Source organism: Scleropages formosus, chromosome 17 (genome assembly GCF_900964775.1).
Source record: "Scleropages formosus chromosome 17, fSclFor1.1, whole genome shotgun sequence".
NCBI lineage: Eukaryota > Metazoa > Chordata > Actinopteri > Osteoglossiformes > Osteoglossidae > Scleropages > Scleropages formosus.
Window position 1 is genome coordinate 22,279,962 of NC_041822.1, and position 14,741 is coordinate 22,294,702.

Genomic DNA, 14,741 nt, shown 5'->3' on the forward strand with positions numbered 1-14,741 from the left:
GCCTATCCCGAAAACAAAGGGCACTCAGCTAGGCAAAGGACACCCAGTGTTGGATACTAGTGCATTGCAGATGAGTGACATCAGTTTTATTATTATTATTAATTTCAGACCTGCAGTGTCTGACCCATTTATGAAGTCAAATAGTTTTAGTAGCACAATTCAAGGTAAATACCTTGGTCACAAGTACAGCAGTAGGGAATGGGGTCAGTACTCCCCAGGGCAAGAATAAATCAGGCACCCCTTAGACTTCTATCTCCTATTTCTTCCATCTGGACATACATATACGTGACAAAAATTACTTGTGTTATTGATACAGATACATACAAATCATGGTGAAATAATAAAATTTGACTTTATAAATAAGTTATATTTTAAGCAATTACTTAATGTGAATATTAGATGTGCAGAGGACAGAAATTCATTATTTAAGAACTGAAAACAGACCAAAAACTTCTTATCAAGGCTGAAATTTTTAAGGGAACAAATAGATACATAAATTTATAATATTCCCTGCACAGACTGATAGTTTATGTCATCGAAATAGTTTCCTACAGAGCTACAACATTTCAAATACAAGGGGTGAGATGTGTCGTATGATGACTACATGATATAGAAGGCAGCAACTTTATTATTAATTACGGTTTTTAAATGACTTTTTCCAAGATTACAATTTATTTAGAGATTTTAGTAGGAAAATTTGAAGTTCCCAACAGACAATTTTCTAGATTCACCTAATTATAAAACCGGCCCCAGTAAGGAAGTATGACATTCCTAAATTAGCAGTGGGTAGAAGGCTGGTGTTTTATATTAAAAGTATAAATTTTTTGTGTATGCCTTAACTGTGACCCTGACTTGGATAAGTGGTTAAGGAAAGTGAGTGTGCAATTTAAATTTTTAAAAATAATGATTAAGTTTTTTAATTTTACATTTTTTTCGGTGAGTGGGTAATTTTATTTTTGCACGGTGAATATTTAGTAGAATAACATTCTTGACATTTGCGGGTATTTCACAAGTAGCTGTGTGTGACAGCACACGTTGACCATATAATGTGCGAGCCAGGTGCGTTTAAATGTTTGTAGAAGAACCTGGTACGGTATCAGATTCCGACTCTCCGCAGGTGGATCTTCCCGTCACCGCGCTGTGAGCATGACGTGCAGTGTGAGAATGGTGCCACCTGCACAGAAGCCATCTGGGGAGCCAACTGCACCTGCGCACCTGGATTCACGGGTGACAGGTGAGACCCCCTAGTCTGTACACCTCGTGTCACAGACAGAAGACAAAGGAAGGACATCTCGGTGGTGCTCACTCCTATGCTGGGGTTGCTGGGGTCACGTTTAAAGAGAGGCCAGAGCATCTTCATCAGATGTCTTCTGAAAATGTGGATCAAATATATATACACACACACACACACACTGTCTGAACCACTTGTCCCATACAGGGTTGTGATGAGCTGGAGTCCAACCCGGCAACACAGGGTGCAAGGCTAAAGGGGGAGGGGACACACCCAGGATGGGATGCCAGTCCGTCGCAAGGCACCCCAAGCGGGATTCAAACCCCAGACCCACCGGAGAGCAGGACCCAGTCCAACCCACTGCGTCACTGTGCCCCCCATGGATTATCGAGTTATTTTTATTTCCCCAGGAACCCATGAAGTGTTAATGCTCAAGCACTGTGAACTTTGTGAAGCAAGAGCATTGTGGTCCTCAGTTGGGATTGAGGATAATGATGATAACCATGGTAATGATGATTATGATGACCATAGTGATGACAGTAACAAAAAAGTGCAGGGGTAACCAGGACAATGGTGCAGCGGGTTTGGTTAGGTTGTGCTGTCTGGCAGGTCTGGGGTTTGAGTCTTGCTTGGGGTGCTTTGCGATGGACTGGTGTCCCATCCTGGGTGTGTCCCCTCCCCCTCCAGCCTTGTGCCCTGTGGTGCCGGGTTAGGCTCTGGTTCACAGCAACCCTGCTTGGGACAAGCGGTTTCAGACTCTGTGTGTGTGTGTGTGTGTGTGTGTGTGTGTGTGTGTGTGTGTGTAATCAGGACAGCTGGTGGTGTGGTGGTTAGAGATGCTGCCTTAAGAGCCAAAGGTTGCAGGCTTGTATCCCACTTTCTGCTGTAATACCCTTGAGCAAGATACTTAACCTAAAATGCTGTAGTAAAATTACCCCACTGTGTAAATGGGTAAGTAATTGTAAGTTGTGCTAGTGAAAAGCATAAATTTAATGTGGCGATGATGGCCACAATAAAAACAATGATGGTGTCAGTACTAAAGATAGTAACAATGGTGATGATGACCATGGTAAGGGCACAGTGGTCTTGATGATGAGAAGAATGGTGTACATGATGGTACCAGTGGCAATCATGGTAAGAATGATGATGATGATGATGTTAATGATGGTGGTGATCATGGTTAATGACAGGCCCTTTACTACTGTCCCCCAGGTGTGAAGTGGAGGTGGACGAGTGCGAGTCGAACCCCTGCCAGCATGGCGGCTCCTGCGTCGACCGACTCGACGGGTTCCAGTGTGTGTGCATGCCGGGATTTGCCGGCAGCCACTGTGAGAACAGCGTGAGTGACCCCGTCCATCGCTCATCCTCTTATCTCTACACCTTAGCAAGACAACTGGTCCAGTGGCCGTTGTGGAAGTAATACAGGCGTTCCTTGAGTGACAACATTTGTGGCTCTTATGATGACCCTGACAGGATATATTAATTTGAGTCTTGATGTTTGGCCATAAGGGGGTACGGTGGCGCAGTGGGTTGGACCACAGTCCTGCTCTCCGGTGGGTCTGGGGTTCGAGTCCCGCTTGAGGTGCCTTGCGACGGACTGGCGTCCCGTCCCGGGTGTGTCCCCTCTCCCTCCGGCCTTACGCCCTGTGTTACCGGGTTGGCTCCGGTTCCCCGCGACCTCGTATGGGACAAGCGGTTCTGAAAGCGTGTGTGTGTGTGTGTGTGTTTGGCCATAACGTCTAAGGACGACGCTCCATCTGCTGTACAGTAATACTGATTGGCTGCGCTGCTGCACGGCACCATATTGACTCAGCTGGTGTGTCTAGCAGCAACTGCACTTTATTTTCAAAAATGCTGGTTTATTTACAGAATGTATCCCTTGTGATTACATTCAAGTTACTGTTTATTTACAATGAGCAGCAAGCGAAAACATTAATGTTCTGGTTGTGTGGAAAATTAAAAGCAAAAGAAACAGATAAAGAATGTGAAAGTACACACACACACTTTCTGACCCCCTTGTCCCATACGGGGTCGCGGGGAACCGGAGCCTAACCCGGCAACACAGGGCATAAGGCTGGAGGGGGAGGGGACACACCCAGGAGGGGACGCCAGTCCGTCGCAAGGCACCCCAAGCGGGACTCGAACCCCAGACCCACCGGAGAGGAGGACCCGGTCCAACCCGCTGCGCCACCACGCCCCCAATATGACAGTAATGGAAGGAAAATATAATTATAATACTGTACTGTTTTGTATTATTTTTCTATTTATGCATTATTTTAACATGAAAAATATGTGAAATTAGTGAAATGGTACAACAAAGCCCTGTTATACAATACAGCACCTTGTACATAGTGCAGTATGAAGGTATTTTGGGCTTACAGTGAAGTTAACAGAACCGAACACTACGGTAAAGTTAGGGACCTGTACTTGTTACCATGATGCTGCCAGCTCAAATTCCAACAGGTTTTCTACCTTATTTTTGTGTGGTACTTCAAGAAATACATCCATAAAAATGGGCAACGCTGAGGAAATAGTTTTATATGAAAGCAAAAAGCTAAGCCTGCCAAGCGACCGTGACGTAACCTGGTGTGATGTGAAGTAATGCGGTTATGTGGTTATTCCAGTGATATAAAGAGCTGTAGTTTTATTCTGTGTAATTTAATGTGATGTGCTGACATGTAAACCCACCCCCAATCTCCCCTATGCTTCCTATTGGGGCACCACCATACAGAAACAAGAGCAGAAAGAAGGGCTCCCCCTGCTGGTCGTCGCCGTCCCGGTGGCCTGCTGCTGTATACTGCTGGCTGCCGTCGGCCTGGCCGTGATGGCGCTGACGGCACGGAGGAAGCGTCAGTCGGAGGGCACCTACAGTCCGAGTCAGCAGGAGGTGGCAGGAGCACGCTTGGAGATGGACAGTGTGCTCAAAGTCCCCCCAGAGGAGCGGCTCATCTGAGCTCCGCCCCCTCCGTGAGGGTGGGTGCATAGGGGGGAGGAGTGTCTGAGGAACTAAAAGGACTCCACTGAAGTGGTTGGCAGGATCTTCCTCCTAGGTGTTCATATGGCTGGAGAAACACCTGAGGAGTTACAGGGAGGCACAAACGTGAGACTTGTCAGCTGTGGCATCGGCCCCCCCCTACCCCCCCGGAGTTGCTGGGAACAGAGGTGCACGGGGGAGGGTAAGCGAGTGACTGGCGAATCCCAGGCCTCCCCCAAACTGGCATCTTCGCAGGAAGTCCGCGTCAGCCTGGTTCCCTGGCACAGGCGAGCACTGCGTCCCGTTTGACCCCGTGGCTCTAGGAAACAGCCGTCTCCAGCAGAACTATAGTTGACACGCTAACCGGCTAACCATTAGCTTAGCGCTCGCTTCGCTGATTGGCCGCTCGTTCCCTTTGCCTGGTGAACACGACTCCCATGGTGGGGGTCTCTGTTTCATCTCTCCATCTGTGAAGCGAAACGGAACGGCGTAGCTGTCGAAAAGCAAAAAAAAAAAAAACACCGCCTGCATCACTTCTCGACATTTCCTCAGATTTTCTAACGCTTGGGTTTGGCTGTGACTCGTCCTTCGCCCGGTCGAGGATGTGCGCCCTGGTCTCCGTCTGCTGTTGACCATATCACTGTATAGCCGCTCCTATCTGATTTGCCATCCAGTGTCCAATCATCTGACAGGGTTGAAAGTGGTCATCTTTCAGGGACACCCCATTTCTCCATTTGGGGGTGCTGTTATTAACGAAACATCCCTTTGTGCAGTTTTCACAATTGGTCCACCTTCCAGTCTTGGCTAGCCACCACCTAACTCCACACCCATTTCTGACCAGTTCATGAGTAAATAAATGAATAAATAAATAAAAACCTCCTCTCAGGAGACTGAGAGCATAGCTCTGGCCAGGCAGCCAATCACAAGCCATGCCCACCCAGCTCATTAGCATTGCTGCTCGGGGGCAGTGGACACGAGAGTCCTGGCTACGGTTGATCAGAACGCTGTGGAGAGACAATCACGTCAGCTTTATTGTAACTGTTTCATAAACATTGCTTGTTTTTGTCTTAGTTTTTATAAAAAGTTGTGAATTATCCTTATTTTTTAGCTGTCTACTGCACACGATAACTTTGAAGGTACTGACACTGGAGTGTTTTTTATTAAACCATGTAAACCTCTTGTTAATTCATGCATACTGGTGACTCTGTAATGCAGCTTCCAAAGCAAACAAAGCTACAGTGTGCAGCCAGTGTGTGTCGTGACAACACTGTTTAGGCACCAAACAGGGCAGTTTTTTTTTTGTTTTGTGTACAAATGTAAAATATCTGATTGTGCTATAGACTGTGTTTTTACACACTTGGATTTAGAGAGAGAATGCTTTTAGATACAGGTAAAGGCAAATTTTTAAAACCGATTTATAGCAAGTCTATGCAAGCTATAAATAAACATAGAATTTAAAAAGTAGCTTTTTTATTATTGTTGTTTTTTTTAACAGGAAAAATAAAAGGCAAAATTAATTTTGTAACTCTGTGTCTGTGCCTTTCAAATGATACTGCAGTTTGAGCAAAGGATATGTTTAGTTTTGTGTCCAGAGTTGGATTTTTTGTTTATTCTGTCTTGCTATTGAATATCCATTATGCTGAACTTTACTGATGCATTCAGTGAAAAACATGCAAATGCATCTAGTTTGGAACTGGCAAGTTGTCTGCTGGTTCGAATGGTTCTCCAGGACCAGCATTAAACACCCTTCAACCCATTGCACAGCATGTGCAGAATCACATAATGATAGTTCTCACGTTATAAATACTGTAATTATTAATCGGACACTTTTTTTTTGAGGTGACTTCAAGTGTTACGGTTATACACCAAGTTGTGTAGTTATATATTCATTAAATAACTGCATACTTTTTGCTGCGTCACTTTAGTTACTGTAGAGGGAAGTGTCAGCAAATTTAATTAAAAAAAAAAAAAAGAACAAGAGCAAGAAGTAACTATGAAAAGATATATAGTTCATAAAGACGCCTAATGATACTATGGTAATGAGGCAGCTGGCAACATATTGGTTTGCTGTATAAAGGTATATAGATGTAACTAGCTTTACATTATGTCACTTTGGAGAAAAGTATCAAATAATTTCTTTTTAAGTGTGGAAATGGCTCTGTTGGATGAAGTCAGAGCTCAAAGGCAGGAAGGTACTTTCTTAGAAATGAATCCATTCTGTGTGTTTTCATAAGGCCAAATTTTCCCGCGTTTGGATACAACGCAATCATTAGAGGGACACGATTATTCAGTGTGATTTTGGAAATGTCCCATTCTGAAAACTGAAACTCGCATTCATGTTTAATTTTGATCTTCTGCACTGCAGTTAGACATGGTAAAGAGGTGTGAAGCGGTGTCCTGGTGGCCAAAGGGCTCCTGGAGGTCATAAAAAGATGGCTATAATGTAAAAATAAGGACGTAGATGTTAAAAAGTGGTCTCAGAGTAGCAGAACTGACTGGTAAATACACAATGAAAACAGCAGAAAGTCTCTTCTAGTTGCCGAACCTCAGAAAGTGATGTTACGTGCTGAGCCACTGAGAAACACGTACGTGTTATTGCTCATTCTTAGCTGACCTTTGATGGCGACCCCTTGACCGCAATCCCTGACCAGGACCCTTGACCTCTTTGTATCCCATCATCAGTTTGAAACTAACTTTAATTACCCTGCAGTCAAGTGTTGTTCTGGTATTGAGAGACAACAAAAAAAGTCCAAAATTGCCTTCGCTGAGGTCAGTATAACCAAGATCTTCAGTTGTGACCAAACAGCAGAGCTATGGGTTCGAGGGTCGTGTCAGGATAAAAGCACTGTTCAGTAAGGCATCTGATGCTGGTTTGATGGTAAATCTCAACCAGGAAAGCATGTCTACTGCCTTTACACTCCAGCCCCCCCCCCCACACACACACCATTCACCCCCCGTGGCTCCTTTCAGTGCCTAACAGTGAAATTCCTTTGTGTTGTTGCCGGACGGTACCTTTTTTCCTTCCCTTTTAATGAATGTGATTTGTAGCCGATAGGGAGGCGAGTCACCCTAGCACCCCCCCCCCCCCCCCAAGTGTGGGGGCCGTGACGGGAGGAATGCAGGGGTGAGAGTCAGAATGTGTGTGTGTGTGTGTGTGTGTGTGTGTGAGCACTCATTGTCCAGGTACAGTTGGAATGGGATGGCGCCTGCAAGTGCAAGAGGAGGATTTACACCATCCCATATAATACAGATAGTCTATGAAAAAAAAAAATTGCAGATTTTTGACGTTAAATTCAATCAGATTTTTCTGTCCGTTTTAGCAAAATTGAAATGGTGCCTGAGAGAGAAAGGGTGACGCCAGCATTGTTCATGTCGTTTCCCTGGTGTGGCTGATAACGAAATGTGCATCGCAGGCGTGAATTGGCCTGCAAGCCCTCGCCTGGAGCCGACCCCTTGTAACCAGAAGGATCTTGGTTCACATCCCCATTTCTGCTTTAGTACTCTTGATAAGGTTACTTACAGTTAATTGACAGTCAAAATTACCCACATATTTAAATGGGTAAATCAATGTAAATAGCCTAGAATTGGCTGTTATTCATCAATAACTGGTTGTGTGACCTTTAGCTGCAATGACTGCAACTAAACGCTTCCTTTAACTGTTTACTACAAGGAATTCTGCCCCACTCCTCCACGAAAAACTCCTTTAGCTCTGCTGCCTTTGCAGGCTGTCGAGTACCAACGGCTCTTCTCAGGTCTTGCCGCAGCATCTCAGCCGTATTCAAAACCGGAGATCGAAAACATCAGATTAAATTCAAAGTTAAAAAAAAAAAAAAAAAAGCAAAGATGGAAAAAATTGGAAAGGGGGTAAATACTATTTCACAGCACTATATACCAGCCGCAGGGGCGCGGTGGCGCAGTGGGTTGGACCACAGTCCTGCTCTCTAGTGGGTCTGGGGTTCGAGTCCTGCTTGGGGTGCCTTGTGATGGACTGGCGTCCCGTCCTGGGTGTGTCCCCTCCCCCTCTGGCCTTACGCCCTGTGTTGCCGGGTAGGCTCCGGTTCCCCCGCGACCCCGTATGGGACAAGCGGTTATGAAAATGTGTGTGTGTGTGTGTATATACCAGCCCCCAAACAGGTGTATTACAGGTGAGTCCAGTCCAGCTGACCACCTCTATATGTTGTACGGCATGATCTGTCATGTGAAATGACGTTGGAACTGTTAATACCACCCGAAGCCCACCCCAGCTGGCCCGCTTCTCCGTATGACAGGGCCTGGCGGGTGTCACGGTGGGGAGATGGCGCGGTGTGGCGTGACGCATTGCGGCGAGAGAGCGCGCGCGCTTTAATGAGCGCCTCCCCAGACTCTCTCTCAGGTGTCAGAAATGGCCGACAAATCAGATAAACATCACGACGGGCCGCAGCCGCGATGTTGACAAATGCAGATATTTCACTTTTAATTGACACTAAGGGATGGGAATGATCTCTCCCGCCAGGGCCTTCGCGGAGACGAGGGGTGGGTGGTGTGGGTGAGAGAGAAAGATGTAGAACTGCGCTCGTGAGGGATCGCACGTTCGCACAAAGTTGTCAGGTTTGCAGCGCGGTCGATGGCGCCCCGTTGGAGGAGAATTAGAGCACGTCGCCGTTAGGGGCTTCCGTGATCTGCCGTGGGGGGTGTGGTCGAAGGAAGAGCGATCGATACAGTCGATACCAATATCATGAGCGGAGTCTGAGCAAAGTTCATCTCCACGGTGCGGACCTGTGAGTACAAACAGCTCCGAATATTAGAACTCGTCTTCAACGCTTAATGAGCCGTAATTCTCATGCAGGATGTTTGCGTTTACAGTTATTTACAGTCAACAGATCCTGTGTGTCTAGTGCTGTAAATTCTCTTCTAGCCAGAGGTGATTTATTTTGCCACAGCTGGGTTCATCTCCCTAGAGGTGGAACGGAGACGGTGGTGTTGCACGCCGTTCTTCAGTGTGTCGTCATTCCTTTTCAGCCCCTCACACGAAGCGCACCGGTTTCTCCCTCCGTTCACCTTTACGCGTTCAGCTGCGGTCAACACCTCGCAAACATCATACGCTCGACATCGAGCAACCTCATCCTCTGGGAAGGGATCTCGTTTCCACTGTGTTTCAACTGATGCAGGATAATTTCACATTTTTTTCATTTATCTGACACTTTTCTCCAAAGCGACTTACAATTATTTACCCATTTATACAGCAGGGTAGTTTTGCTAGAACAATTAAGGACAAATACCTTGCTGAAGGGTATTACAGCAATAGGTGAAACTCGAACCAAAGGCTGCAGATCGAATCACCAGGGTACCAGGCGCCCTGGCTTTGGACAAATTATTAACCACTATTAGTTGAACTTTTTCTCCAAGACAATCATTCCATCATCTGAATGGTGCTTTTCTCCAAGTTTGACCATTATCAGAGCTGTGTAATATTTACACGACCAGTTCCGGGTACTTTTTGCTCAGAAGTACAGCAGCGAGAGGTGGGATTCAAACCCAGAATGATGGAGTCTGGAGGCAGCATTCGGTCACTATAAAACAGGGTAATTCTGGCTTGGTAAGGGGTGCTACGGTATGAGCAGGGGCTCAAACCCATGCTGTTCAGGTGCATGGTGAAATCACTAAACACCACACCACCCTCTACATTTACAGTGTTGAAGCAAAGTTTTATAATAACTGTCATTAAAAATGCATTTCATACACATGAACCGTATTGCTCTGCTGTGCCCTGTTATTACTGATATCTGAATTCAAGAAAGCGATTCCCCCCAAAACCAGTACCATCTGGGGGCAAATCCTCCTCCACGCAGGTGCATTAAGGAGGCAGAAGAGGGCAGTAGAGATCTGCTGGACTGTTCTCACCTGAGGGACTGTAGATGCCCTGGGAGACGAGCGCACTGAACATGCTCGTCTGCAGCTTCTGGGTTTTTTGACCAAACTGTGGGTTCCGACCTCACGGTATTCGTATAATTTCATATGCACGCCTCCCGCCAAATTTGTTCATGCGCTAGGAACTGCCTGATATAAATGCTAGAATTAATGATAAAAAAGCACTGTTTTCTGTCATCATTAAATCCAGACCCTCACATTCAGGAGCTGTACGATTGGAGTGGTCATTCAGTCCCGGCTTCTTCTGAATACAAGGACGCACTTGTTGTTTCTGGGCTACCTGGTGGCAGGACTGTAAGCGTGCAATCGGAAGGAGCTGGGTTCCAATTCCAGACAGCCAGGCATGTCAGGCTCCCATGACATGTTACACATGCGCACACGCACACAGACACACACACAGAATCTGAAGCTGCTTGTCCCGAGCAGGGTCCCGGCGAGCCGGCGCCTAACCCGGCAACACAGGGTGCAAGGCTAGAGGGGGAGGGGACACAACCAGGACAGGTAACTTTGAACAAAGTTAATAAATTTCTATTAAATTATAATTTAATGATATTAAATTATTAAAAATGCATTGATACACAAAGCTCTGTGTTTGGGGGAAATTTTTGTGTGGGCTCCAGTAGCGCAATGGGATAGCGCATGGTACTTATACAACAGTACTCCGCAGAGTAATGCTGAGGTTGTGAGTTTGAGCCTCACCTGGCGCATGATTTTTCAAGGAGGAGAAGGTTATTGGATCACATCCCACTTCTGCTGCAATGCCCTTGATGAATGTTTGAATTGATGCAGTAAAAGTTCCTAGGCTGAATAGAATAACTGTAAGTAGCCTCTACTGTAAATCACCACACTGTGCTTTGCAGAAAGTTGTGTTTTCTGCACCCAGAGCCGCCGCTTCAGCAGTCTCAACCCTCTGCGCTCACATGCTGGCCTTTCTCCGTCTGCTCATCTCCTCTCCACCCAGCTGAAATTCACACAAGGGATACAGTTTGACCCTTCGAGTCCACCGGCGCGGGATCGCCCCAGCACGCGACAGCAGCTCTCACCACCGGGCCTCCTCTCCACGGTAAACTTGTGCAGCGGGTTCGAGCACCACAACACAGCGACGACTCCACTGCAAACTGTGTGTGTGGCGTTAACCCCTGTAGGCCTCTGCTTCACCGCAGCCGCTTCAAATTGGTAGAGAGGAGAGGAGCGAGTGCAGGTGCTGTGTGTGTGTGTGAACGTGTGTGAACGTGGGAGGTTCCTTTCTCTAATGTGTGCTCATCAGCAGCACCGGAACCATCTCAACTGATCTGTTTTCTCCGATTGTTAAATCCGAACTAAAGTTTGGCAAACAAGCAAACAGAAAAAAAAAAAACTTCTCGGCGCCTCTCGCACACTCTTCCTCTTTTAATTACCGCGTCCCCCCCCAATTTCAATTATCACGGAGAGTGGGGGCGGATTTTAATAACAGAGACCCGAGCGCCCTGAGATGGTGCTTTGTAACGAGGAAGACAGCTAATTGCAGTCAGTAATTATAGCTCGGGGGGGTTCCACCTCCAGGGCAGGTCTTAACCCCCCCCCAGCGGAAGGGGAGCGTCGAGGGGGTCGGACCCACGCTCCCATCTCTGCCATACGCTGACCTGTCCACTGAGGCCGCCCTTAAACACAGACGCGCAGTATGAAACATCCAGTAACCCAGAGACTCATTAATTATACCAGATATTCCCCTGCACCCCCCCTCCCCTCAATCCAAGAAAGGGTTCGAGAGTTCCCGTGCACTGCGACGAAAGCACTTCACTGGCTGCCCTCTTGTCTCCTTCCCAACTCCACCTAGGGGTAGGGGGATGGAGCACCGTACGGTAAACAGAGTGATATACCACACGGCGCCACCCCCAGGTGACACTGTAAAACACGTCATTAATATTCATTACATATTTGGCTTCTTTACTAACGATAAAAAAACCTTTGATGTGAAAGATCAATGGCACTGATGTTACTGGGCTTCTTCAATTAAACCGCCACTAGGTTATGAGATATGAACTGGAATAAGATCAATCCTGTATGTGAACGAGGACACGTGCGTAACACGTGTGTATTATTGTTATTAATGTACATATACTTCAACAGCATTTACTCACAGACACCAAGGTATTCTGACTGTACTCTACCTGCTTTACCCCCAGCTGCTAGAGTAGTGCTTAGTGCTGTGGACCCACAGGTGTCAGGTCTGAATCCCACTTCCAGCAGCAAGGTACTTATCCTGACTTGCTCCGGTAAAAGTACCCACATCTACCCAGCTGCACAAATGGGTAAATCATTGTAAGTCACTTTTGAGAAAATTCTCTGCTGAAAAAAAACAAACATGTTAGTATGTTTGTCCATTTATGCAGCTGGGTAATATGTAACGTAACATTACTTCAGAATCTTTACTAGAGCAGAATGTGGGATTGGAACCTATGACCACAATGTAGGAACTCTAACCACCTGCTGCCCTGACTTCACAAACTATTCTTACAGTTTTCAAGAACTTTATGTAACATTGCCAGACTGGTGTTAATGCCTCCGTTTATCAGGAATGCATTTACAAATGCCAATTTTAGAGTGATATTTTTGGTCGGTATTTGTCATATGTGAGACACCTCTAGATAGCGTGAACTACCACCCCTTCAAGCCTTCATTTGCAGTTATTCACCATTATTTATGACACCTTTGTCCAAGGTAACCTGCACCATTCTTTTTGTACATTAAAGGACTTGAGTTTGGTGATGTTACATTTATTTGTTCCGCTGGTTTGTTTCCATGGCAACTGACAACATATGGTGAATATATTTACTGTGATTTACCTATTTATTCACCTAGGTTATTTTTACTTTTTCACTTCTGTATATGTGAACTACCCCCTTTAAAAGTTCATACTCTAGGTGAGGCTCGAACTCACAACCTCGGCATCGCCCCGCTAAGCACTGCTGTATAAGTACCACACGCTAACCATTTGTGCCACTAGAGCCTGAAAGAGACCCTTCCACTTGATTTTTTTCAGTGCAGTCAAGGTGATGTTGACTTTCAACCATACACAGAGTTCTTCCAGAATGTTCTTTCCCCCACTTGTGTCCTTAGTGTTGAAAGGGTTGGGTCCAAAGTCACTGTGGTTGAGTCCATCCCTCTGGTTGCTGCTCGTCTTCTCCCTCGTTTTTCTCCAATGTTTACAACCATTACAGTGTTTTTGAAAAAATCCACACGTCCAAAGTAAACCTCACTGTCATCATTTATGTTTCCAGGGGGAGGTTGAGGAAGCCTATAGCGTACAGGTTGGAGGTTCAAATCCCACCTGCTGTTGGAGTTTCCATGGAGCTCCTTACTCTAGTTGGCCATACCAGTCGTATGTGTTAAAGTGAAAAATAATTGTGTTGGTTCTGAGAAAAGTGCTGGCAATATGGTTACACTCCAGTCCGACCAGTTATATACGTTGACCTTCCTGTCTTACCACGGTATTTTTAAATCTTGTTTCTGCTCCAATGTTTAGTGGAGTTTTTCCTTTTCCCTGTCCTGCTCTGGATTGGGATACAAAGCAAGAGCCTGCAGGCTACAAAATAACAGCACTAACCACTACTCCACCTACTGGCCAGTTTAGGGTGCACACTTCATCAGGGGTGCTATAGTAGAAGTGGGATATGAACCAAGAACTTCTGGTGAGACGAGTACAGCTCTGACCACTACTGCATCTTCAAATTACAACCACACCTTTCCCTCTTTGAGCAGCACATGGTAACCAACTGCATCACTGCAGCCTGACACATAAAAGCCTATAAAGGTTCAGATATTAATGTTGCATTTTTAATATTATTTTAATGAATGTGTTCAGTGTTTCTTCAGGGTGTAACATGCCATGGGGATCTGACCTGTATGGCTGCCTGGAATTTGAACTCAAGTCCTTCTGATTGGAAGGTCACAGTCCCCCTGCTGGGTAGTCTAGGAATTGTCTGCGCAGTCTTCTCTTCAGAAGGAGCTGGGTTCGAATTGCAACCATATCCTCATATGGAAGAGCATATGAAGGTTTGTGTGTTAATGCATGTTTAGTTTTGCTTTAGTCGATTTTTTGATGTAAAAGAGAGCTGAAGATCGGTGTGTCGACTGTGGACATCAAGAGCACGGACGACCGCTCGGTCATGGACAAGATGTAGTACTTTCAAGATACGAAACAACAAAATTCAGCCCAAAAAATGGGAAAAAAGACAGTAAAAAGACTCCATATGATGTGTGATAAGAAATGAGCGGCTTCTGAACGACTGAGACTTTCGGGCAACCGGTTCTTTCTCAGCCCACACACCCCAGTGACTCACACCTCCCCGACACTGAAGTAAAACATTGACCTGACACTGTATTATAAATACCGTGGTGCATTATACTGCTTTTTGGTGTTAAAAAATAAGCAAATTGTAACATTCACTTCCAACTCTTCAAGACTGCGTTTCCAGGACTATAAGCCTGTCGTCCTCAGTTTTTACACCGGTTTTACTGCTGTCCAAGCCGTGGAGCGTAACCGGGCTGTTGCTCTGACCTCAAATCCTTTCAGTGCCAGTGAATTGTATTTAATGGATGGATGAACCTTCATTAATTCTCACCGGGAAGTTTGGGAGATGCCCTCCT

At 45.9% G+C, this 14,741-nt stretch overlaps 1 protein-coding gene across 1 annotated transcript in view; it reads left to right on the forward strand.

The window, feature by feature from the left end:
• Positions 1–5,487, forward strand: part of LOC108937989 (protein crumbs homolog 2-like) — a 33,830-nt gene extending 28,343 nt beyond the window's left edge. The window contains exons 12-14 of the mRNA XM_018758254.2: positions 1,118–1,234; positions 2,444–2,570; positions 3,963–5,487. Coding sequence (XP_018613770.2) covers positions 1,118–1,234; positions 2,444–2,570; positions 3,963–4,184 — 466 coding nt within the window. The 3' untranslated portion in view covers positions 4,185–5,487. The remainder of the gene's footprint in view (positions 1–1,117; positions 1,235–2,443; positions 2,571–3,962) is intronic.
• The last annotated feature ends 9,254 nt before the right edge of the window (positions 5,488–14,741 follow it).